At 43.5% G+C, this 25434-nt stretch overlaps 3 protein-coding genes and 1 non-coding gene across 5 annotated transcripts; all 4 read right to left on the reverse strand.

Moving 5' to 3' along the window:
• Positions 1-278: 278 nt before the first annotated feature.
• RBM8A (RNA binding motif protein 8A) lies at positions 279-2303 on the reverse strand. 2 transcript variants are annotated; one of them, XM_011231483.3, is made up of 6 exons: positions 2156-2303; positions 1821-1880; positions 1619-1693; positions 1302-1438; positions 849-985; positions 279-747 (listed from the first exon to the last, which is right to left on the reverse strand). In XM_011231483.3, exons 1-6 carry the CDS (start codon positions 2220-2222, stop codon positions 702-704), a joined length of 522 nt encoding a protein of 173 aa, XP_011229785.1. In that variant the 5' UTR covers positions 2223-2303; the 3' UTR covers positions 279-701. The 2 variants fall into 2 exon arrangements, with proteins under 2 accessions (XP_011229785.1, XP_002924609.1); XM_002924563.4 differs by having other exon boundaries at positions 1619-1696; positions 2156-2302.
• Positions 2304-4884: 2581 nt separating this feature from the next.
• Positions 4885-24806, reverse strand: LIX1L (limb and CNS expressed 1 like). The gene is made up of 6 exons (XM_011231489.3): positions 24417-24806; positions 15482-15645; positions 11801-11941; positions 7746-7841; positions 7383-7460; positions 4885-7039 (listed from the first exon to the last, which is right to left on the reverse strand). Exons 1-6 carry the CDS (start codon positions 24706-24708, stop codon positions 6797-6799), a joined length of 1014 nt encoding a protein of 337 aa, XP_011229791.2. The 5' UTR covers positions 24709-24806; the 3' UTR covers positions 4885-6796.
• Positions 14042-14143, reverse strand: LOC117801218. Its single transcript, XR_004623748.1, has one exon. It is a non-coding gene; the product is annotated as a U6 spliceosomal RNA (small nuclear RNA).
• On the reverse strand, positions 14427-15065 carry LOC117796606 (small nuclear ribonucleoprotein E-like). Its single transcript, XM_034644812.1, has 2 exons — positions 15000-15065; positions 14427-14820 (listed from the first exon to the last, which is right to left on the reverse strand). The coding sequence occupies exons 1-2, from the start codon at positions 15063-15065 to the stop codon at positions 14518-14520; spliced, it is 369 nt and encodes a 122-aa protein (XP_034500703.1). The 3' UTR covers positions 14427-14517.
• Positions 24807-25434: the final 628 nt, after the last annotated feature.

Genomic DNA, 25434 nt, shown 5'->3' on the forward strand with positions numbered 1-25434 from the left:
TAACTGAAGTCTCCCCCAGCCTCAGCCACATCCTTTTCCTTTTTGGCCTCCTCAATGCTCCTCTGGATCCTCTCCTCTATGGGGCCTTTACCCTTGGCTGCCGAAGAAGGCATCAAGAACTTAGTATAGACTCTTCCAGGGAAAAAGGTTCTGAGAGATTGCCCCGACAGGAGATTCAAGCCCTTAGACAGCTGCAAGTACAAACAAATGTGGCAGCAGGAAGGACAGGAGAAATGAAAGAGACATTCCTATAACACCCATTTGCACCTGACAGAGTATACAGGAACAAAATAATTATGCTTTAATATCACAAGAACACCTCACTTCTACCCATTCTCTTAGCTTACAAGAAAAAGTAGTTCTGAGCAGTGTCTCTACTTTGACACCAGCTGAGACTTGAGACTGTATTTAATGTAGAAATTCACATAGAATTGAGGCCCTAAAGTATCTTCAAAGTAACCCATACTCCCTTACTGTAAATAGTGCTTCAGAGCTTGCAATGTTAGAAGAGGAAAGTAATTTTAAATGTACAAAACAAAAATGGGACATTTATTCATAACTCAGAGGGAAAAAAAACCCACTAAGCAAATAGAGTGAGAGATTAAATATAAACGCAGTGAGTTCCACCCCAGCCCTATTTCTCCAAGGCTGCGTGGTCAAGTAGAATCTCTGGAGAGAACATCTGGACAACAGTGGACCTGTCAGCGTCGCCTCCGGTCTGGACTCCTGCTGCGTCTTCGGCCACCTCTAGGGAAAAGGAAGGGCCCATTAGAGGAACATAATACAACGCCCTTATTTTGTTTTGCTCATGTTCCCTTCACCAAGATAGTTTGCCCTCTCCACTTTACCTCCTCTTGCCCTTGGGTGGACCCCGAACAAAACACCAGTCCACACTGATTGGCTGTCCCATCAAATCCTGGCCATTGAGTCCCTCCATAGCAGCCTGGGCCTCCTTGTATGTTTCATACTCAACTAGAGTATACCCCTGGGAAAGTGAAAAGACAGAGATCAAAACCCTCATATTCCACCAAACACCACCCAAGTATCTTCATTCTCAAATCTAAACTCATACTCAAATAGAAAAACCTACAGACTTTAGATCTAAACAAATATACATCATATATCCTTATTGTATATTCAAAATGTCTGTTTCTGTCTCTTTGCTATGTCTGACAAAATCAATTTCCAATCTCATTTTATTTCAACTTTGCTCTTGGCCAATCACTGCGAACATGGGAGAACTATCAAAGCTGTCTAAAGGTTATAGGGGAAAAGAGGCAATAGAGTGTCACTTAGGAAACCTTCAGGTATCCTGTACGCCTGTCCAGGTTGAGGTGGATGTTTTTTATTTCCCCATACTCTGCAAATTTGTCATGGATGTCTTCTTCCGTGGCTTCCTCATGGACTCCAGTGACAAACAGAATCCAGCCTTCAACAGCTGTTGGGAAGGAAGCAGGTTTGAGCACAAGAGAAAAACTTCAAGCAAGATTATGAAAGTGGAGTAAGTGAGGATTCCAGAGATTGGTTAAGGTATCTCCGATCCCATTCCTACTGAGTTTTATTTCACTGGTCTGTAATTCACTACAAACACAAACCCTACAGGTTCCATTTTACTTACAGCGCTGTGGTCCAGGTTCATCACCATCCTGCTCCACGCTGTCATAATCCTCACGCATCCGAGCTCGAGACCCTTCTTCTATATGGAACATACAAGAGATCACCAGAAATCCATTCTCCCGCTGTTCCCCATGAGTCTGAATGGGAACTCCAAAACTCGAAGCGCTCGCCATTCTAGACTCATTTTCCCCACAAACACTCACCGGAACCAAAGCCGCGGCCCTTCCGTTTCTTCGCCTTTTCTTTCAGTTTGTGGATGCTCTCTGGAGCCCCAGAAGTGAAAGAATAAGTAACAAAAATAACAGGTATTTATAACAATAGTCTCTTTATGGCAACATTATCTGAAAGCCCCACCACCTCCAGTCCCATTCCCTTCCCGGTCCCGCCCCCATTCCTCCCGAAGGGGGCGCAGTCTCTAATCCAACCGAAACCCGGTTCCCCGACTTCCATCCTCCCTGCCGGGAAATGAAATTATTTTCCTATTACTCCCTTCTCTCGCACCTTCCCCGCTTCCCGCAGCCGCCTCCACTGTCCTCACCGTCCCCATCCTCATCCATGGCGAAATCCTCGCCCCCAGCCTCATGAAGATCCAGCACGTCCGCCATCTTGCCTTCCTTCTTACTCTCGTCCGTGCCGCTCAGGCACTAGGCACCTCGGGAAACTGTCGCGGAGGGGAAAGGTCGCTAGTCAAGTTGACCAATCAAAAGCTAAGTCTAAGTCCCGCCCTCGGCGCGGTGAAAATACGCAAATGAAGGCGGGCCTAGTTCTGGAAGATGCCGGAAGTGTTCCTGTAGCCATCTTGAGCAGGTGGTCGCTGAATGGAACAGCTCCCTGAGGGCCTGCTAGCGGGTGGTTGCAGGCAATGGCTTCCTATTAGTTAGGGTAGCCGAGGAGAAGTACTACTGCCAGCGAAACACTGCCTAATTTCTTTATTAGAGGACTGTTTTCCGTCTTCTTGGACTACATACTAGGAAATGGAAGTTGAAAAATGTTTTTTTCTCTCAAAATTTCTAGACCTGTACCCTGTTCTGAGGAGTAGCTGGATCTGTGATGGAAACATTTCTAAAATAGTTCAGTCATCAATGCTGGCTCAAAAATCTGCTTCTGGTTCGTACTGCAGCGCCGAATTTCTCAAGGAAACTAACAGATCTGGTTGTCAGTGAACTAGGATTGGTGAGACGGATATCAGCTGCTGCTGCTTCTGTTCCTGATGTTCTTACTGCAAACCCTTCACGTGGCTTCTTCAGCCTCATCCTTTAGGTCTCCCAAAAATACTTCCTCACCCGAAGCGAAGGGTTCTTCTTTACTTCACTATCCGTCACTCTGTTTATTTCCTTCACAGAGCTTAAATGCGATTCTAATTACCTTGTTTACTTTCTATCTTGTTTATTGTCTGATTTCCCATTAGAGTAATCCTTATGGCAGAGACTCTTATTTACAACGATGTCCTTAACAGTTTAGACCAGTGTCTGGCTCACAGTATACATTTGATACATACTTATTGGAGAAACAAATACCAGAAAGGCAAGAAATTGTTTGCCTGATGCTGTGTGGCTAGGAAGTAAAGCTGAAAGTACAGGTTGGGGCCAAAATGTATGCAGTGCTAAGGATTTTGGAATTTTATCCTGTAGGCAAAAATTTCTCGACTTAAAAGCGTTTGGGTATTCATGATTTTTCACAATCACAGATAGCCCCCGTGCCGTTTCTTGATTAGTATTTTTCCTTAAGTAGACTGCCTTGTCAATTAAACAAATTTCTACTGAATTTAAATATCACTGCCATAAATACAAAATCTATATTTTTTTCTATGACAGTTTCAGATAGACTATAACTAAGTAAAAATGAAAAATGTGGGTGTCTGGGTGGCTCAGTCAGTTAAGATCTGCCTACGGCCCGGGTCCTGATCCCAAGGCCCTGGGATCGAGTCCCCCGAGTACCCCGTCAGGCTCCCTGCATAGCAGGGAGCCTGCTTCTCCCTCCTGCTCTGCTCCTCCCGCCTGCTTGTGCTGTCTTGCTTGTGCCCTCTCATGCTCGTGCTTGCTCGCTCGCTCTCAAATAAATAAATAAATAAAATCTTTAAAAAATGAAAAATGGGGGCGCCTGGGTGGCACAGCGGTTGAGCGTCTGCCTTCGGCTCAGGGCGTGATCCCAGCGTTATGGGATTGAGCCCCACATCAGGCTCCTCCGCTAGGAGCCTGCTTCTTCCTCTCCCACTCCCCCCTGCTTGTGTTCCCTCTCTCGCTGGCTGTCTCTATCTCTGTCGAATAAATAAATAAAATCTTTTAAAAAAAAATGAAAAATGCCCATCTACCACCTAAAATTGTTTCAGGTAATGCCAAGGGTTCACATTTAAAACTTTGGGGAATGCTGCTGAAGACAAAGATAGCTAAGTGATGGTTTAAGCAAGATAGTGGTACAGTACTAAGTATTTTAGAACGAAATCTGACAACAGTGTGGAGGATGTTAAGAATGAAGACAGAGGCTATTTAGGAAGGTATTTGCAGTGGTCCAGCCCAGAAATGATAACTGAACTAAGGCAGTGGATATGGACAAGACAGATTAAGATTATTTAGGAGGGACGCCTGGGTGTCTCAGTTAAGTGTCATGATCTCAGGGTCTTGGGATCGGGCCCAGGCTCTGCACTTGGCAGGGAGTCTGTTTGAGGATTCTCTCCCTCTCCCTTTGCCCCTCTCCTTGCCCTCATTCTCTTTCAAATTAAATCTTTTTTTTTTTTAAGTGTATATAGGAGTTAAACTCAACAGTGACTGATTAGATCACAGTAGGGAAAAGTTGAGGATGGACCTAAGATTTTAGCTTAGATACCTGGGTAGATAATAATCCTAATAACAGATTTGGGGAGCCAAAGAGGAGCTGTATGGAAATAGCTTTTATTTTGAATATGTGAATTCAAAGAGCTTGTGTCATAAATTCAGGTCGTGATGTCCAGTAGGTGTGGAAATATAGATGTAAAAGCCCAAAAGGGTGAAAGAAATAGATTTGAGAATGGTGTGTATAGAGTTGAAGTCACCATGGTGGGTGAGATTGCCAGTGGAAATGGGTAGAGCTTGCGAAGAAAGGATCAGTGACAAAATCCAGGCTCCTCAAATGTCTGGAGAAGGGGAGGCAGAATGCCTTCCCCCAGCAGTACAATCTTATTTCTACCACCCAAAAAATACTAATCAAAATTCTCTTTTAGTGTATTTGTAAAAGAAAGGGTTGTTTTAGAGCTCCTCTGATACACAGGTCTCAAGAAAGAGTCAATGTGGCTCACTAGACAAAAATCTATTTTTAATTGTATAAAATTATACATATAAAATACATAGAAAGTACTAAAAAGATAGGTAAGTTCTTCAACAGTGAAAGTGGACAGATCAGGGAACAATTTTTCTCAAGTCCTTTGGGATCTTACTGGTTGTTATTTGAGAAAAAATAATCCAGGAGGTGCAAGAAGAAATTCTTTCCATAACTCACACCCCTTCACACTTCCCAGAGAAAGGAGCATAGGAAAAATGAGGGTTTATGATTTCTGGATTATAAATAGGAATAGAAGCTGAACAGACATACCTGTTATTTAATGTAGGAGCCTCTACTCCAGTCCTATATGTGCTTCAGGGTATACAGAGATGGGGCTTGGAGAAATCAAGGAGGTCCCTTTCAAGCACTAAAACAGTTGCTAGACTCCTTACTGCTGATCCCATATGTACTGGTCACCAAGATTATTTCAAAGGCAAAAAAGCTGACGTTCATCGTATCCCTGTCTGGTCCAAAAGAACAAATTGTGGCCTATTTCCTAACCTATTTCTAAAAACAAAGTGTATCATCATTAAATGGAAAGTCCAATTGCAGAAACATGAAACTTCCCAAGCACATTTTAGAAAGTGCACTGAACAATAATACAGTATAAAGGAGATTACAGAAACAAGGGGAAAATATATCTTCGAGAGACCTACAAAAAATTCTCCCACAGAGGAATGCTTTAGCTGTACTCAGATCATTTCTCTCCTATTTCACTCAGGAGAGAGGGGGTGGGATGGGGAGAGGGAGTCTTAAAAACACAAATAGTAGATCACTGAGTCTCTTTGCCCTCCTGTAGTCTCCCAAGGTTCCAGTTAGGAAGTGCCATAATGCCAGGCTCATTTTCCTGATCAACTCATGCTCTAATAACCAACATGGAGGAAGAAGAAAGAAAAGAGAAAACAACTGAATCTATGGACATCTAAGGTAGCAAAGAGCAGCAGCTTTGAAGGAGAGAGAGGAACGTGGCCCTCGCCAAACAGGACAGCTGTTTCCAAAGAGCAAAATGGTGGGAGGAGAGGGAGCAGGGAAATGTTTTCCCTTTTACCAACCTCTAGACTCAACTAAGCTGGGTGAGCAGGGGAGGAGCAGAGAAAAGGGAGTATTTGAAGATAAGCACTTCAACCTTGACCCCTAATGGAAGATAGAATACAGCGGGAAAGCTAGATTACCAAAGATAGATTACCAGCTTGGTATGGCATCTATGCCCCAGAGGCAATTTAGGTTATAATTCCTCTCTTTCTGGGAAGTTTCTCAGGACTGATCTTAACAATAAGATACCAGATCTCCACTTCCTTCCAAATAATAAAGAAAGCCTCAAAATGAAGTACCACTTGAAGGCAGAAGAGGACTAAGATAGTCGTGGGGAGTGGGGGTGGAATGGGGAGTCTAAGCTAGGAAATATCTAGTTACTGGAGGAACAGCTCCGTACCAAGTAGGCTCAGCTCAAGATAAACCAAAGCCAAAGGCTTCATACTCATACCCTGTTTGGAATCCAAGAGAAAGTAGGAATGAGGGTGAGGGTGGGGCACATAGTCCTTATTCAAGCTCCCTGTTATAAGAACATTTTGTCAGTCATCTTGTGCTATTGAAATGACTACACAGAGTTACTGGGAATGTAAGAGCCAACAAAGCTCCAAAGACAGCCTCCTCTTCTTACAAAGTGGAGTGGCGATGTTTCAAATGAAACGACATCCAAAAACCAGAAGAAAAGGGATCTCTCAGCAAATAGGAATCCGAGTGTAGAATTTATACATATACATATATATATATATCTATATTTTAAAGTATAAAATTGAGAAAGTATATACAGAAATCAACTAAGTCTTAGAAAAGACATTTTAAAAAAGGGCCTAGAGATGACAGGGAGTGTGTGAGTGGACGCCTAGCAGTTAGAAGAATGCATATTGCCCAACTGCCCAGCAGCCAGCAGGAGAATATCTTTCTTCTCCTTGTGGAAGCGCAGCTCCTTGCCGGCCAGCCGGGCTTCATCCAGCTCTCGCTCCGTAGAGGCCAGCTCTCTAGACAGTGCCCCTGGCACGCTCTGCTCCCGGCTCACCCAGTCCAATGCCATTTGGTGGCGAATATCATCATCCAGGGCCCGGTGTGAATAATGAGCCAACACTTCCTGGAAGGGGAAAGGAATATGAAGATCACTGACAAGGTCAGGGTTCATACCACATTGACCCAACAGGACTAGGAACTCTTAGCCTTGTGAAGAAACTGAAGTTAGCGCTTAAGTCCTCTATGGAGATTCTTAAGGAGAATTTCCTGGTGGGGGAAGCAAGGTAGGCAAAAGAATCACAGCTAAGATCGAAATAAGAAAGATGATAGGAATGAAGAGGGCACTTTAAGTGAGGCTTTCAGTATTCACAACCTGGTAGCTGTAGGCCTGCTGATTTCTAACAGAACAGCAACCTCAAAATAGTCCTTCTGCCAGACTCCTCTCACCTACCTTTACGACCTCTTACCTGCCGAGAGCACTGTCTTTCCCTCATGGCCTTAAGGCTGCCATTCCAGTGCAGCAATTGAAAAACCGTCATTAGTTCCTGGGAGAAGAAGATAGGAAGAGTCAGGACAGTGATTTTATATTGGGAGGTTGCATCAGAATTACACGGGGAACCTCTTACAAAATGTATTTATGTAAGCATCTCATACCAACTCTGATATGCGCTTTGGGAAAGGAAGGTATTTATATTTTGAAAAATACTCTAACCTTTTCTCTCTTCCCTTCCAACTGAGTGTCAGTGACTTAGGGACTGTAGGAGATACATCTCTCTCCATCTGCAGGTTGATCCATGCTATTAGAGCCAGAGAAGTAAGTGGAATAGTACCTGGAACTCCAACATTGACTTGCCCTTATTGGATTCCAACATGAATCGGAAGGCACCAATGCCTGTATTTGGGTTGTCAGCTTCCTCCCTGTTGCCCTGTAACAGAGGAAAGGAAAAGACAAATAGAGTTTCAATCAGGATTATTACCTTAAGCAGCACGGTCCAGTAGAAATATAATGCAAGCCCCCAACCTAGTTTAAAATTTTCTAGGGGTGCCAGGGTGGCGCAGTCAGGTGAGCATCTGCTCGTGCTCGCTCTCTCTCAAGTAAATAAATAAAATCTTTTTAAAAAATTAAGACAATTATTTAAAAAGGGATAAATGTGGTCTAAAAACTCCAATTACATAAAATGTGATACATTATTACACTAGACTGAGTATCCAGTTACACAACCCAAATCCATTCTGGTACTGGCTCTGGTTTAGTGCTGTTTGGTGTTGGTTTAACGTTATTAGAGATAATTCCAAATCCTGGAGCCTGGCTGGGACTTCCAAAATAAGGGTATCTCCTGGTTTATTGGTGACCTTTTTGTCAATCTGATTTAGGAAAATAAAGCCAGGAGACTACTGGGAACACAGGCACCCAACTTTCTCTCCTGCTTCCTGAGAAATTGCTTGCTCTTTCCAGCCTGTTCTACACCACCATCCCTTCCCTACACCTAAGATTCTGCTCTTTTTGAGAAAGGGGACTGGGCAGAGGTCAGGAGCCAATCAAGTATATCCAAATCCAAATTCAGTTCATTATGGGGCATTTTCATGGGGTTTTACTGTATATGTATTACACCTAATAAATTTAATGCACTCAGTAAGTATATCGTTAAAAGTGCTAGCTTATTATTTGTTTTCACTGTGCTAAAATCAACAAGAAGTCAGAACTACACAAGATCAACCCATACTGTTTTGTGGCTCATGAGAAACAACATGCCAACATGTAGTTAAGCTTTATGGTGAAGCAAAGATCACAAAAGTTAGATTTATTTACTTTTTTTTTTAAAGATTTTATTTATTTATTCAACAGAGATAGAGACAGCCAGCAAGAGAGGGAACACAAGCAGGGCGAGTGGGAGAGGAAGAAGCAGGCTCATAGCGGAAGAGCCTGATGTGGGGCTCGATCCCATAACGCCAGGATCACACCCTGAGCCAAAGGCAGGAGCTTAACCACTGTGCCACCCAGGCGCCCCACAAAAGTTAGATTTAAAAATGAAAAGCTAGAGGGAGGAAGGAAAAAGGTAATGTTCACTATTAGCATTTAGGGCCCTGAAGCAAGTAACCAGTTTCATTTTTGCCTGTAATCATTCAATATGATACCTTATTCAGTACCTCCAGAGTTTTCCACGAGACAGTACAAAGAAAGTAATGATCATCTCTGTACAACCAACTGGGGTATACAGAAGAGGCTGCTGGCAGAGGAGTCCATCTGCTCTGGGCCTTGCTCAGTCCCTTGAAAGCTGAGAGGATCAATATTATGGCACAACTGAAACCTATTCGGAGGACACCAAAGTGGCATGACCCACGAGTTGGGAAGATCTACCTCCTATGACTCTTCCACAGTTAACGTGGCTATAAACAAACTCCATTTATTCAATAAACATTTAATCACAGAATACTTGATAAGTGGTAGGAACATGAGAATATAATTGCAAAGAAATTAGAGTTAATTTAATTCAACCTATTCATTTTACAAATGAAGAAACTCAGACCTACAGAGGCTGAGTAATTTGTCAAAAGACAGTACGATACAGTCCCCAAGTCAGGACTTTTAAAGAACAAAAGCTGAAAGCAAAGAAATATGAACATCACCCTTTACCCGTGACTAATACCAAATCGATGTTATTTGGAGTATGGCGATTCCATTGGGAAATTAATGATAAATCTATTAAATTCTCAAATTTGAAGGGTTAATCAAGTAGAAATAATGGCAGGAATACTAAATTATATGTCCTAAATGCTTTGTAGTAGACATTGCTGGTGACATCTATTTCCTTCTTCCTTACCATAGAATCTTAATCTTGTTCCAGTACCTACCCCAGGGAAGAGTGATTTTATCCTCTAATTCCACTGGGTAAATCCTAATCCCTTTTGCTTGTAATTGGTTTTAAGGTGGGAATTCTGGCCATTGGGAGGTGGAAGGGAGGTCTGCTGGAGGGTTTCTAGGAAAAGATTCCTTACTACTAAAGAGATACTAAAACACAGTTCCAGGGCACCTGGCTGGCTCAGTTAGTAGAGCATGTGACTCGTGATCTCAGGGTCCCGAGTTCAAGCCCCACATTGGGTTGGGTGTGGAGCCTACTTAAAAAAAAGAAAGAGGAGGAGAGAGAGAAAGAAAAATGGTCCCTTACGTCTGTATTTAATGTCTGAAATTCTGTAGCTGTCTTAAACCCTAAGGGGAGCCAGCCCAAGGACAAAGCCAATATCTAGAGGATGGCTGAGTGGAGAGATGGAAAGAATTTGGGCCAGTAAATGATGACATTCTTGATCCATGGAATCAACCAGCCCTGAAATCTTTACTTCTGAACTTCTTGTCATGTTAGAGAATAAATTTCCGTTCTTGATTTATTCCCATAAGTCAGTTTGAAGTGAGATTTTTCTATTACTTGCATATGCTAAGTACTTGAATATGTTCCCTTCTATCCAGTAATCCTATATGATAGGTATAATTGTTACATATGAGGAAATTGAGGCTTAGATTAAGTAACTTGTTCAAAGTCACACAGCTAGTAGAACCATAATTTCAAAACGATGAACCATTGCTTTCTATAATCCAAGCTAATGTTTCATTTTATAATACATTAGGTGACTTAAGAGTGATAAATGTACTTTCTTAATTTTAATTGACTTTGATTAATATAAAAATTGTTTTTATTCCCTGTAGATACTGCTGACTGGAGCAAAGAGAAATGGGAGAAAATCAGATGGGTCCTGGGTAACAGAGTGAAGCCAACTTATGATTTAAAGTATTCAACACTAATGGATACACAGATAACTGAAGTGGTTTAGTATATGTAATTACATCTTAAATCCAAAGAGAACAGAAACAGAGAATTTGTCTGACTTTATCACCCGCTCAGTGAACTTGTGGGAAGGAGGAAAGAAGGCAGCATTCATTTCTAAGATGTACTCTTTGAGCTAGAAAATTCTAAGTTGAATTGGGTTCCAGTCTTGGCTCTATCACTTACTAGCTACATCCCTTCAGGCAAAATTGCATTTCTATGTTTTTAGTTTCCTCATCTGTAAAATAGGGGTAAAAATAGTTCTTATACCTCAGAGCATTATTGTGATGATCAAACGAGATAAAATACATATAAATCCCCTGGAATAGTCCCTCACACAAAGTAAATACTCAATTAGGATTAGCTGTGGTTACCATCATCATCATCATCATCATCATCATCTAAAAGAAAAGACATTCTTTTTAAGGAGAGTAAATAAATTATCCACCCCATTTCTAGAAAGGAAAAAAGGAAATAAGACACTGTATTATAAAGTGTTCTTTATTAATAGATGAAGTAAGAGAGACAAGTGACAATAAGAACAGTCATATTAAAAAAAAAAAAAAGAATAACAACAACAAAAAAAGGGGTGCCTGCGTGACTCAGTAAGCATCCGACTCTGGACCTCAGTTCAAGTCTTGATCTCAGGGTCATGGGTTCAAGCCTGCATTGGGCTCTAGGCTAGGCATGGAGTTTTTATAAACAAACATTGAAAGAAAAAAGGAGTAAGTTCTTAAACCAAAATTGGGAAAAGTAGAATTCAAGCTCAGTTTTTATTTTGGAATATCTCTAAAATTCCATAAATCTTGAATTAAAGGTTTCTAGATACCAAAGAGACACAATGAAAGGAGCAAAATACCAACAAAAACATAAACATGCACGTAGAATCAGTGACCGAGGCAAAGGGGGCATGTAATACACAAGAGCAATAGAGAATAAACAGAAAGAGGTACAGACAGGAAAGAAAACAAGAATTCCTGCTCTGTTTCCCAGTGATTTACAAGACTTCCCAACCAGCCAGTTCTCCCAACCCCCACTCTCCTTTCTTTCAACTCCCAGTAACTTACATTGAAAGATGCCAGAGCCTCAGAGACACTCTTCTCAATGAACTCATCAGTGATTCTTCGGGAAGGATGTTCATTAAACACAGAGTTCATCAGTGCAATCTTTGCAGCACTCCGCCGGGCCTCAGCTTTTGTGGGGCAAAACTAAGCAGGGCAGAGAGAGAGAAAACATGTATGTATGTGTGTCTGAGAGAGAGGAAGGAATGGTGGGAGGGAATCCCTGGGCTAGAAGACACTTGGACAATCTTTGGATAAATCAGTTCGTTCAGCCTACCCTCCAAAGTTTGTATTGTAAAATGGTTGAGGCATTTGGAAACATAATTTTGATTCAACATCCTGAAGTCATTAAGGAACCGGAGACGGTGATAGCTCATACCAAATTGAATGCAGAATGAGGAAGGCTGCTGAAGTCAGCATATAATCACTGGATATAAAAAATACCCCTGTTTAAACTGTCGACAGAATTAATTACTCAAAGCCAGATTCCACCCAGCCTGTTCAAAATCTTTATCTTGTTCTCTTGTTTTGTGCATAGGCAAGATTTGTTTTCATCCCTCTAGATAACCTAAGAGGAGAACAAATCTGTGTCTGGGTTGCCTCTGCAGAGGAGACCTTGAGTCTCTACCAGAGGCACCCATCTGGGGTCCTTGGACTTCGCTTTTTGCTTCGAGCAGGCAGTTCCCCCAATAATGCAGTGAGTCAATGAGCTATCTGAACAGAGTCCAAGATCTGAAGGAGGAATTTCTAGGCTTTTTCTTTCCCCAGTGGAACTAAGGAGGAAAGGGGTGGCAAGGGAAAGGAGAACTGACCTGAACAAAGCAAGAAATAATTAAAAGTTAATTCCTATCATAGAACAAGTACAATTTTCGGAAGTCTTAAATCACTCAACCTTAAATCCCCAGGCACCATAGCATTCCTTTATAATTCATCATGGCTGGCGGCTTCAAAGGCCTCTGTGCCTTCTGTCATTTATGATTAGGATTAGAGGAAAGGAAGAAAGTAATGTTACGCTTTTTAAAAGTAGACCAGGATATGTTCGCTAATTAACCACGCTTTGTATTGATAACTCTCGATTTCCTTTAGCTGACGTCTCTCAGACTATGGTGCTTGGTGCATTAACCCTAAGTCGTCTTCTTCAATTTCTCTGTTCACTAGCCTGTCTCTACTCACTAGTCTGCTGTTCCTTCTACAGTATAGTGCTGTTCCTGAAAAGTCAACCGTGAAGAAAACCACCAGGAGAAATTCCACCTGCCAAAATGGATATAAAAGATACAAGCTAGGGGCGCCTGGGTGGCTCAGTCGTTAAGCATCTGTCTTTGGCTCAGGGCGTGATCCCGGCGTTATGGGATCGAGCCCCACATCAGGCTCCTCCGCTGTGAGCCTTTCTTCCTCTCCCACTCCCCCTGCTTGTGTTCCCTCTCTCGCTGGCTGTCTCTATCTCTGTCAAATAAATAAATAAAATCTTAAAAAAAAAAAAGATACAAGCTGAAAGAAGCCAAGATAGATAATTCTTTGGGGGGAAAACAGAAATCAAATTACTATGATGGCCTAGTTGTGGACATCACCATAAAATTATCAAATCCTTATTCAACAATAAGAGGAGATGAGAGAAGGGAGGAGAAACCTTATTTTCCAGAAGAGAAAGTATAAACATTAACGACCCTGAGCATATATTTATTTCTCTGAAATGGCTGGGGTTCTGAGGGAAAAAATTTAGTCACCGTATCTGAAATGAAGTCTCCTTAGGACTTTTCTGTTTGAGGCAGGAACCGAACCACAATGGCCCTCATTCATGCCACGGATTTAGTAAGTGCCTACTCTTTGCTGGGTGCTGAGTTGGTAGTAAGTGTTTAACATTGAACAAGAAAGAAGATAGATACTATCTCTGCCTCCATGGAGCAGAGTCCACAAGGTGAGATAATCAACCATGATATGTTGTGATAAGTGATATGATAAGGCAAGTTCAAGGAGCTATGGAAGCACACAGTAGGGGTTATAACTTTGTCTAAGGGTTATGGGAACCATAAAAACAGGACAAAATGTCTATTATCTTTTCTAAATTCCCACTCAGACTCTAAGTTGACATTTCAGAAGGCTACCTTCCTATGGGTGATGTAAAAAAATACATCTTTCATGACAATATTCACACTAGTCAAATTTCTTTTCTTTTCCTTTTTTTAAAATTATGTTCAGTTAGCCAGCATGTAGTGCATCATTAGTTTTTGATGTAGGGTTCAATGATTCAAAAATATGGGACACTTTGCGAATTTGTGCGTCATCTTGCACAGGGGCCATGCTAATCTTCTCCCTGTTGTTCCAATTTTAGTATATGTGTTGCAAAAACAAGCACTCTTTTTTTTTTTTTTCAAATAAAAACAATCCCACAGCATTTATTGTGCTCTGGTAATAAAGGTAATCAAAACAATACAAACAAATGTTGTAGAACTACGCTCCCAACCAAGGACCTCTAAAAAAACAAACTACATGGCCTTCTCAAAAATTTCTCACTTCAGTGGTGCCTGGGTGGCACAGCGGTTAAGCGTCTGCCTTTGGCTCAGGGCGTGATCCTGGCGTTATGGGATCGAGCCCCACATCAGGCTCCTCCGCTGTGAGCCTGTTTCTTCCTCTCCCACTCCCCCTGCTTGTGTTCCCTCTCTCGATGGCTGTCTCTGTCTCTGTCAAATAAATAAATAAAATCTTAAAAAAAAAATTTTCTCACTTCATCGATCAGTTCTAGTTTGGAGCAGGGTAGTGTTATCTCCTTTTAACATGATCTGTCCCAGTTGTTTTCTTGACTTTGTTTTATAATGAATCTCTTTGGCATCATCTAATACGAGGTTCACGTACTCATCAAAACTATGGATACAGCCCTCTATCCGCATGTTCGCTTGGTTATGAAGCCACACCTGAATCTGAAATCTATTTTGCAAAGATCTGAAGATGAGGATGATGGTATGCACCATCACCTTCTGCACTTTTTGGTCCTGGCCACGGCACGTCAAGGTGGAAGCTGACAAAGACCGCTAGTCAAATTTCTTATTACCCTATAATAGCAACCACTGTTCATCAACATATATCACAGTTTTTTTCATATAATTATAGAAAGTTGGCACTAGAAAGATGTCCGAAATAATCTAACCTATCTGCTTCATGTTATAGATGGGGAAACTGAGGCCCAGAGAATTTATCTGACTTGCCCTACTGGCAGTGAGGGGAATAAGAATTTGGATCTTCTAACTCTTAGATGAGTACTATTTCCACAGTACATAGTCCCTCCCCTTTGACCTCTTAAAGAACTCACCACTGCTTTCCTGAGCAATTGCCTATGAAAAAGTACTGGGGATAAGGAATACTATTCTGTGTTCTCAAAAAGAGATGGCAGGAAGTTGGACAGCCAGATAAGAACATGGTCTAGGTGCTGGTAGTCTGATATACTGAGTAAGGGCCTATTCATAACCACTCCAGTTCAAAGTGGATGTGGGTTTTTGCAGGCTGAAAGAAAAGTTACTGAGGTTCCTCTGTGGTTAAATGAACCTCAGATGTTTACCAGAATGATGTGCCCAGAATTGGTTGAGGTCCTCAAATATATGATTTCAGAGAGTGATTTCATGGCCAAAGTGATGGAGAAAACCCCTACTCACAGCTAAGCATGTATCTTTGCTACTGCCCCCTTGCAGCTCTTACCTGGAAACTCCCAAAGCAGCTTCCCCCGGGCAGAGTGACATAGCAGACGTAAGGAGGGCTGTTGGAGGGAACCATCTCATAAACCACCAGAGCCCCATTCTTCAAGTCTGCCCCACGGGACTGCTTCATCTGCCAGAATTCCTGCAGTGCCTCCACCACGTTCACTGCAGAAAGAGAAGCAGTTGAAGTTCAGCTAGGAGTGGTTCTGTGCTTCAAGACGGTATCTGCCCCTGTACCTGCATCAAGAGTCTAACCCGCCTCAGCTCCTTATCACCACTTAAAAACATTTAAATTAATAAACCTAGACTGCGATTAAGGCATTTGCAGAGCAAGACCAGCGTATGCCTGTCCTCCTTCCCCGCCTCTCTGGTTCACATTTTGATTAGTCCTAAACACCAAAGCAGAATAACTTAAATATTGGAGGCAGGGTTTCCAGGTCAGCAGACCATTATCCCCGCCTGATGAAGTGCAAGTAGATCATTCCACAATTGGTCAGGTGGCCTACAATAGTAATCCTACAGTGCAACAAGAAGTGCATTTACTGAACACTTCGTGTGCCATGCCCCCATTCTACAGATGAGTGAAATGAGACCTAGGGAAGTGAAATAACTTGCCCAAGGATATAACAGCTAGAAAGTAGCAGAGTAAGAATTCAAACCCAGGCTATCTTGGTTCCAGAGTCAATGTTCCTAACCTTTGTGCAATACTGCCACTCAAGGAAATGTGGCCCTTTTAGCCATTCTCAAGTCTATGCTTCTGGTGAGCAAACCCATAGCCAGATTCTTTTTCCATCCTGGAATATTACACATTATGTATATATCTATACTATACTCCTTGCGTGTGTGTGTGTGTGAGAGAGAGAGAGAGAGAGAGAGCACGCGCACATGAATTTCTCTTCTGAGGATTTCCCTAAGTAAAAGTAATTTTTGGAGGAACTGTATATTGGGAGATATTCCTTCACAGGTCTCTTGTGCTCCTTTCCATCTTGCTGGATATGCCAAGATTTGAAGGACTTGGCTGCTCTTTCCTGGGCAATTTCTCAGGATTGTGTTTGCAGCAAGAAACCTGAGGGATGAGGTAATGTCTCCCTCTGGGATAAAGAACAAGCCTGCTTACTGCTTGCTAAGAAAAAGCAGGTTCCCCAGGCTCAGCATTCCTCTTCTGTGATGCAAGCCGTGGCCTATGCAAGCATGCACCTGAGCCCTTCACATCAGACATGGGAGCCAAGGGGAACTGACACAAACAAATCTGATGCTTATGCTACCTGCTGTACTGTGAGTAATAAAGTCCTTTGTCTCTGACCCAGAAGTCTCTTGACTTTTGCCACTGTCTGTCAAACAGTAACTGGCTAACGTATTAGAGTGAAATCACAGCCCAGACTCAAAACACTGTATTCCAGAACAGTCCCCTCTTCCCCCCGATACTTGGGCTCAATCATTGCACAAATATGTCTTGAGGACCTACTCTGTGCTAGACTATGTGCTGGATGCTAGGCTACAACAATGAGCAAAACCATACCCTGTTCCGTTTCCTTATGCAGTTTACAGTCTAAAGAGGGACAGAGGGATTAACCAGAGAACCTCATGCAAATGAAAAACTGCAACTGTGATAAGCACTATCAAGGAGTTTGGTAGATGATGGGAAATGTCGTGGGGGGCATCTGACCTCATTAAGAAGGTCAAAGAAATTTCTACCCTGACAAAGTGATATTTAAGTACAAATATGAGTATGAATTCACTAGGCAAAAAGGTGAGAGAATAGAGCTCTGAACAGAAGGAACAACATACGTAAGGCTCTGTAGCAGCAGAGAAGATGGCAAATAAAGGGACCAGTGAGGCTCGAAAAGAGAGAGTGAGGGAAAGTGTAATGCCAAGATGAGATTGCAAAAGTTAGCAGGGGCCAGACCAAAGTGGACCCTGCAGGCCACATCAGAGTACTGGCTTTATCTTAAGAGCAGCAGGAAGCCATTGAAGGGTTTAGCATGAAATCAGTTTTCCTTTAGAAAGGAACACTTTGCAGTGTTCCAAACATTTCAAGTGGCTTTAACAAAAGCCTCATAATAATAAATGATCACATGCATTCTCCAATATCCTCCAACATGGCCACTCTCTACTCTTAGTTACAAGGACTCATTCATTCTTTTATAGTGTGTTAGTTTAGGTCTGCCAAGGAGAAGACACCAAGATGGGATAGACAAGCAAGAGATTTATTGGGGAGGAAGTAGGAGAAGAGAGAGGCTTCAGACTATGTTGAAGATCTGACACCTATAGAAGGGGCATGGGTAGAAAGGAGGTCCGGATATGAGAATCTCAGTCAGCAATGCGGTTCCAAGGAAGGTTTGGCCAGGCCAGTGGGAAGTCCAAAAGCCAAAGGAAATCCACACCTCACCAGGATGTGCCTGAGTTAGTGCCCCTGCTGCACCCTGTCACTGACTGTGGGGGGTGGGCGGGAGCCCCCAGGACGTGTGGCCTTAATGCACATGTGGTGATGGACACAGAGGGGACAGCAGCTTAAGTCTGTCAGTGAGTTATGCCCCTGCAGCAGGAGATATGAATAGCACATTTTCATGGCTGCCACACACACATGAAGCAGAAATGTGATCACACAATATGTACATGGCTCTATCCTGAGCATTAGAGATGCAAAGATGAATAATAAACTTTGCCGGCCAGCAAGGCATTCAAAATCCAGTGGCCAGCAACAACTGTTATCTCACCTGCTCTGCAACTGAAGCAAGCACTCCACGTACCAGCCAGAGTGTGCAAGCGACACAAGCTCTTTCCTAATACCCTGTATCTAACTGGATTTTTACAATGTTCATTCTTCCATTAAAAGGCAGCATGAAAAGGAAACTCTGTCTTTCCCACCCTTAGTTTTGGCAGGGGCTTTTCAGAGGTCACTGCTGCCCAGAAAGCTTAGCCATCTTTGTTCTTTCCATTGAGATCTTTTCAGCCCCAGTTCCCTCTTTGAGACAATTTAGCACAATGCACTGGGTGACAGTTTTCCTGACATGCAAACAACAGAGAGAATATTGAAATAAAGAGAAAGGGGGAAGAAACCATTGTAACTGGGAAGGTCCTATTAAAAAGCATATGTCCAGTCTATATCCAGTTAAATCTCTCTTGGCACACAGTACAGGACTATTTTTTAATGATTACTCAAAGCCAAAGGAAATAGGGAGTATTGTTTCAGAAATGGATGAAATAGGAAATTGGGCAGAATGATCAGGAGAAAAGCGATTACAATGATCCGAGTTTGAAACTGCTCACGGACTCGTTGATCTTTAGAGCTGATAGGGATTTTGGAGATCATCTAGTCCAACTCAGGCTACAAAAGGGGAAATGACCTGCTTGAGGTCACATGCTGTGGCAGAGCTACGGACTGAATGTAGACATCCTGATGCCAATGTTCTTTCCAATTTGGGAATCTTTTTTTTTTTTTAAGATTTTATTTTTTTATTTGACAGAGAGAGACAGCGAGTGAGAGAGGGAGCACAAGCAGGGGAAGTGGGAGAGGAAGAAGCAGGCTCCTAGCGGAGGAGCCTGATGTGGGGCTCGATCCCAGGAATCCAGGATCACGCCCTGAGCCGAAGGCAGACGCTTAACGACTGCACCACCCAGGCGCCCCTCCAATTTGGGAATCTTAACCCAGGGTCCAAGATTGGGTCCATGATTGAGCTTCATGGGAATTCACAATCCCCCTAAAACCCACAATGAAACCGTGTGTGTGTGTGTGTGTGTGTGTGTGTGTGTGTGTGTAGAGTATATGGGGAGAGGTTGCTCATAGGTTTTGTCAGATTTTCAGTGAGGAACCATGCACCTAATGGTTTACACGAGGCTGGTTAAAGAACTGTGAGGTGGGAGGGTTAGCAATGACCAAGACATACACATCTGACAGCTACAATTGCTTTTTAGGAGTAACTGGAGGATGCTGGGCTAAAAGAGACAAGAAAGACCAAGATAGTGAGGAATATTTAAGTGCTTGTACCATGATGTCAAACAATAACAAAAGAGAATAATTCTGGTTTTGGTCCTTAGGAGATAAAATATGAATGTCTAAGTGGGATAAGAGGTACAGATTATATATCTACCATACAGTGAAATCATTAAAACAACACATGAGGGACACCTGGGTGGCTCAGTCCATCAGGAAGCCAGCTCTTATTTCAGCTCAGGTCATGATCTCAGGGTCCTGGGATCCAGTCCCTCATCCCCCTGTATGGCTCTGTGCTCAGCAGGGACTCTGAGAGTCTCTCTCCCTCTCCCTGAACCACCCCCCCCCCGACAGGCACACTCTCTGTCTCAAATAAATAAATAAATAAATAAATAAGTCTTTAAAAAAAAACAACACATGAAATTACAGTAAAAAACTTATGTCATAAAAATAAATACAATTTTGTAGTGAGGGAGCAAGGATAAATAGCTAATGCAATTGAGAGGTGAATGAGAAGATTCTCCCTGATCACACAGGATGGCGGGAATAGGCTGGCTCAGCTTAATTCAGATTATTATGAAGACAGGGAAGCTGGTTAACGATATTCCATCTGACATTTCCTATTTCAGCATGGAGAATGTGCCCCTGAATGGCCCAGTGCATAGACTCATTGGAAGGGAGGGATCACAAGATGACAGTGACTTTGGGTGAGGACTATAGGAGGCTGAAAAATGCCCCCTGCTAAGATGTCCATGCCCTAATCCTTAAAACCTGTGAACATTAGGTGAGGTAGCAAAAATTTTGCAGATGTGATTAAGGATCTTTTTTTAAAAAAAGATTTTATTTATTTATTCGACAGAGATAGAGACAGCCAGCGAGAGAGGGAACACAAGCAGGGGGAGTGGGAGAGGAAGAAGCAGGCTCCCAGTGGAGGAGCCTGATGTGGGGCTCGATCCCACAACGCCAGGATCATGCCCTGAGCCGAAGGCAGATGCTTAACCACTGTGCCACACAGGCGCCCCTGATTAAGGATCTTGAGATGGGGTGATTATCTGGGATTATCCAGGCAGGGCCTTAAATGCAATCACAAGGGTCCCTGGGGAAGAAGAACTGATGAACCGCAGAAGAGGAGAGGTTAGTGTGAACACTGAGGCAGAGATCAGAGTGATGCAGTCACGAGCCAAGGAATGCAGGCAGCCCCCAGAAGCTGGAAGAGGCAAGGACACAGATTCTCTCTTAGAGTCTCTGGAGGAAACACAGACCTGCTGACCCCTTGATTTTGGCACAGTGATACTGATTTTGGACTTGTGGCCTCCAGAACTGTGAAAGAATAAACTTCTGTTGTGGTAAGCCCCCAAATCTGCAATAATCTGTTAGAGCAGCTATAGGAAACTAATACAGGGTCTAATCCAACATTCCAAAAATTGGAACTATTCAGACTATCAATTTAACTCCACAGTCACTTGTAGACAAAGAAGTTGTCTGTGATTCCAGGGGAAGGAACAACAACAACTTAGCAGCAAATACCACACAAGATTCATTTGTTCAACCCAGGGGAGTAGCTGGGCAGAACGTGCGGTCATGTAACCATAGTGCAGTACAAAGGGAGAGCAACAATGCCAAAACCATACGTTCGAAGAGGGCAGTGCAGAAGTTACAGCCAAGGAAAGTGTCTTGGTCACTCAGTCAGTCATGCCAGTTGTAGAGACTGCCAGCTGTCAAACACGAGAAGGGGACTCCATGCCATATGTAAACGGGGGCAAAGGAAATGGGAATGCTACCGATACCTATCATTGGCAGTTTTCAAAGGGCTTCCAAATGCATAATACTAGCAACCACTCACTGAGTACCAACTATGTGCTCTATGGCTTGCACTTGTTAGCTCATTTAACCCACACAAAACTATCGAGGTATTATAATATCCATTTTTCAAAAAGCAAACAAGTTAGGGCGCCTGGCTGGCTCAGTCCGCAGGGCACGCAACTCTTGATCTCGGGATTGTGAGTTTGAGCCTGATGTCAGGTGTAGAGATTTCTTAACAATAAAATCTTAAAAAAAAAAAAAAAAGTGAACAAGTTAAGGAACAGGCCATGGCGGCAGAACCAGGATTTAGAACCAATGTTTGTTTGCCTCAAAGCTGACCCTCTTTCTATTGCCCTATCCCACCTTATTGCACCATTAATCCTCACACATACTTGTGGACTGTGAGCTCCATGAAGGTAGGGACTGAGTTATCTGTCTTGTTCACCACTGCATCTGGTGATCAATAAATATCTGTCAACTGAATGAGGCAGATGAGGCCTAGAGAGATTAGGCCGTTTATCCAGATCACAGAGCCATTGTTTGACAGGGTGACGTCCTCTGATTCCAAACCCCATGCACTGCAGCACACTGAGCTACGTGTGTATCTTGGGTGGGGACTGGGGTGAGGGTGGGGGAGGTATAGGACAAACAGGTGAAATAACAGAAGAGTTTTGCTTTTGCGTTTTTTAAATAAATGCCGAGGTCCTACACGGGCGCAGGTCAATCTGAAGATGGAAAAGGTGAATTTGGAGCAGTCAGAAAGAAGGTGAAGGATGTGAATTGAAGATGATACAGTAAAGCATTGCTGGACCGGATAAAGGTCTGGGCAAAGTCAAAGTAAATTATATTCAGGGGACTAGAGCCAGCCCCCAAAACCCATGCCGTCAGTCACAAGGGTACGTGGGTACATGCCAATGGCAGTTTTGCCTATTAATTGAAGCAGAATAAGCAATTCCATGCGGTGAAGGACTTCTGAGCCAAATCGGCAGAGATTCTGCTTGCCTGAAACTCAACTATCTGCCAAACTCTCCCAAAGTACTGGCTGGACACCCAGACTGGAAATGAGAAACTCAGGAATAATGAGGAGGGTGGTGGGAGGTAGGGAGGTTGGAGGAAGGCATCGCTGCAGAGTCTAAAGCCTGACTGATCGCTCTTTGTCAGTAAAATCCCCTTGCTCCTTCATCCCGTCTAAGGAAATGAAAAAGTTATTACAGGACACTCCGTTTAGATGCCAAACCAGAGGCTCTCTAGGTAATACCGACAAGAAAAATGGTACAATCCTCTACAATTCTAATAAACGCCTGTAAGTTTCTAAGAGGAATGGTTCGGATTGAGGGTGACTTCTCCTATGCCCAGAGGCAAGGACTTTCCCTTGGTCTCAACTTAAAAAGACTGGAAGCAGCAGGACAATAGCTGATGACAGTGCCATCGCAAAGCCCTCTTAAATCTAGGAATTAAACTAGACAAACAACTATATTCCCTCATAATGAGTTTCAGAATCACATGCATTTGTATTCCAAGCACCTAGTAGAGTGCCAGCCCCATTGTAGGGGTTCAAAATGCTGAAGAACAAAAGGAAACTAATGGTAAACGTATCATGGGGCACATCTAACAAATGGAGCTAAAAATCTGTTTTCACAGGAATCTTTGGTTTACACTATCTGTATATAAGAATGGGAGAAAATGAGACATGTTCTTTCCAAGGAAATGTGAACCAATAAATATGAGGTAATACTCATCATTTTTAAGGTACCTATTCTGTATCAGGTGTAATATCTTATTTAATCCCCCTCATAACCCTCAAGAAAACTGAAGTGTGGTGAAGTTAAGTCACTTCCCCAAAAACATAGCTGGCAAGTGACAGAGATTTAATCTGGGATTTAATCCATGCTTGTCTGACTCCAAAACCTGCATATGCTCTTTTCACTACACTTTCATAGGGAGGGAAAAAAAGTCACTATGTCCATAGGGAAAGCCCTACAACTGTATTATTGTCCAGCTAGAGGGTTAGAGATACAGTCACTTCCAGCTCAGGCAGGACTTAATCAACCAGAAAGAAGTGATGTCTCAGAAATTCCAGACCTATATTCTGTATCCCACACCCCTCACTTTATTGTGTTCCTTGTTACACTATAAATCTGGAGCTCAAACTCAGGAAATTCTGCACCGATTGGACAAAAACAACAAAGAAAATCCTCACATTCCCCTTCTCAGAAACCCTAGAAATTAGGCATCTGTAAGATGAAGATTTTTAATGGAAATAGGGTTTCTGCCTGGCTCATTTCCACAGAATTTAACATTGAGAGAGCCAAGGCCTGGGATTTATCCTCCGTTCCTGGGCAAGGGCCAGGAAAACAGAGCCAGACAGACAGAGAGGCCAGAGTTGTGAGGCTCCATACTAAAAAAGACACCAAAGTGAGGTACTAAGTCACAGGAAGCTGGTGTGAGCTCCATGGTACCGTTCCAGACTTAAAAGCACAATTATAAGTGACTTGTGAAGGCAATATCTAATTCCCCAGCAAATCTGAAGTTGCATTGGAAATTTCAAAGTGAGGATAAGTAAGAAAATATTTCAAAAGTCAAGATTGAGAAGATGGAGGGGCACCTGACTGGCTCAGTTGGTGGAGCATGCGAGTCTTGATCCCGGGGTTGTTAATTTGAGCCCCACATTGGGTGTAGAGAATACTTTAAAAAAGAAAAACCTTAAAAAAAAATTAAGGAGGTGGAGTAAGTTAATAGGGGAGCCCAGGAACTGCCGAGATCACAGAAGAAAGATTGGTATGGATGAGAACTGTCTTGGATCTGACATAAGGACAGGATCCTACACAATGGGGACTGGTCCTCAAAGAAAAAGGGATGAAGGGATGTTAAACTACAGGAAGAATTCCATTTCTGGAGAAAAGGTTGGGAAGAAAAGATGGTTGTATTTGAAAAAGGGGTCCCTGGAGAATATAGTAGTAACTCAATAAAGGGGAGGAGGTGAGATGTGTGTGTGAGCGTGTGCCTGTGTGTGTGCGTATGTGCGCGCGCGCGCGTGTGTGTGTGTGTGTGCGTGTGTGTGTGTGTGTAGCCCAGAAGGAAACTCCCCAAAAGGAAATGCATGTGAGGGCTCTGCGCCAGGAAAAGCTATCCAGAGAACTATGGGAGCAAGGCTCCTTTACAGAGGGTGTCCCGCAGGAGGCCAGACCCGCAGACTCACCTCGGCCATAGCCCTGCGTGTGCTTGGCGAAGCTCCTCACCACGGCCTCCACGGCCTCCCGCAGCACCACGGGGCTGCCGGCGGCGCCCGGGGGCAGCGGCAGCCCAGGGGCCCCCGACAGAAGCAAGGGCGGCGGGGGCGGTGCGGGGGGCGGCGGTGCGGGCGGGGGGCCTGCTGGGGGTGTGGCGGTGGCAGCCGCGGCCCCAGTCACTCCGGGCCGAAGCGCTCGCAGAGTACCCCTCCCGCTGGTGCCCACGCCAGGCTGCAGCCGCTGTGCTCGCATCGTCTCCATCCCGGCCGCCAGTGGAGTAGCGGCCCGGAGCCTGCCAGCCTGGCGAGCTAACGGTCCCAGCCGCCCCCGCCAGCGAGCGCCCAGGGACTGAGGCGGTGCCGGAGGCCAGCCGTCAGTCAAGCGGGGGCGGAGACGAGCCAGGTCCTATGCCAATCACCAGAGACTGGGCGGGAGCTGGAGGGCTCCAGCTCCGCCATAGGCAAATTACTGAGGAGGGCGGAGGTTCTGGGCAACCAATTGCAAAGAGAAAAAGCGATATTCTTTATAAGGGAGAAGCTTATCTCGGGAGCTTCTTTGGGAGTCCTGTGGGGAGTACTGGAAAGCAAGCCAGACCCCTGGAACGAAGCTGGGTGGGCGGGGAGCGGGAGGAACGGGGTGGGGGCGGGTAAGGCCTGGATGTCAAGCTTCGGAGAATTGTAGACAGAGTAAGAGGATTCTTTGAGATCATTTGTCCGACGACTTCATTTTATAGATGTAGATGAGGAAACAGATAAGTTATGTGACTTGCCAAGATCACATGCAATGGGGGGTGGAGCTAAAACAAGGAAAGAGTACATTTAATGAGCATATACTTACTATATGTCAGACACTGCGCAATGTACTTTAGTGCATAGTCTTATTAAATAATCACAACGACTAACTAGATTTTTATTATTTTACAGATAAGGAAATGGACATTCAGAGAAGCTAGATAAATTGCCCCAAATTAAAGCTAGGAGATGGCAA

This window comes from Ailuropoda melanoleuca, chromosome 2, assembly GCF_002007445.2.
Source record: "Ailuropoda melanoleuca isolate Jingjing chromosome 2, ASM200744v2, whole genome shotgun sequence".
Classification (NCBI taxonomy): domain Eukaryota; kingdom Metazoa; phylum Chordata; class Mammalia; order Carnivora; family Ursidae; genus Ailuropoda; species Ailuropoda melanoleuca.

Bases quoted from the DNA above. Each gene is read 5' to 3' on its own strand.
- RBM8A (XM_002924563.4), bottom strand. From the start codon at position 2,222: ATGGCGGACGTGCTGGATCTTCATGAGGCTGGGGGCGAGGATTTCGCC. The intron at 1,881-2,155 runs GTGAGGACAGTG...CTGGGGCTCCAG, and splicing joins CATGGATGAGGATGGGGACG to AGAGCATCCACAAACTGAAA. The intron at 1,697-1,820 runs GTGAGTGTTTGT...TGTTCCATATAG, and splicing joins GGGCCGCGGCTTTGGTTCCG to AAGAAGGGTCTCGAGCTCGG.
- LOC117796606 (XM_034644812.1), bottom strand. From the start codon at position 15,065: ATGTACTGTGGAAATAGTACTCATCTAAGAGTTAGAAGATCCAAATTC. The intron at 14,821-14,999 runs GTAGGGCAAGTC...AAATTTGACTAG, and splicing joins TCTTATTCCCCTCACTGCCA to CGGTCTTTGTCAGCTTCCAC.
- LIX1L (XM_011231489.3), bottom strand. From the start codon at position 24,708: ATGGAGACGATGCGAGCACAGCGGCTGCAGCCTGGCGTGGGCACCAGC. The intron at 15,646-24,416 runs GTGAGTCTGCGG...CTCTTTCTGCAG, and splicing joins CACGCAGGGCTATGGCCGAG to TGAACGTGGTGGAGGCACTG. The intron at 11,942-15,481 runs GTAAGAGCTGCA...TGCCCTGCTTAG, and splicing joins GCTGCTTTGGGAGTTTCCAG to TTTTGCCCCACAAAAGCTGA.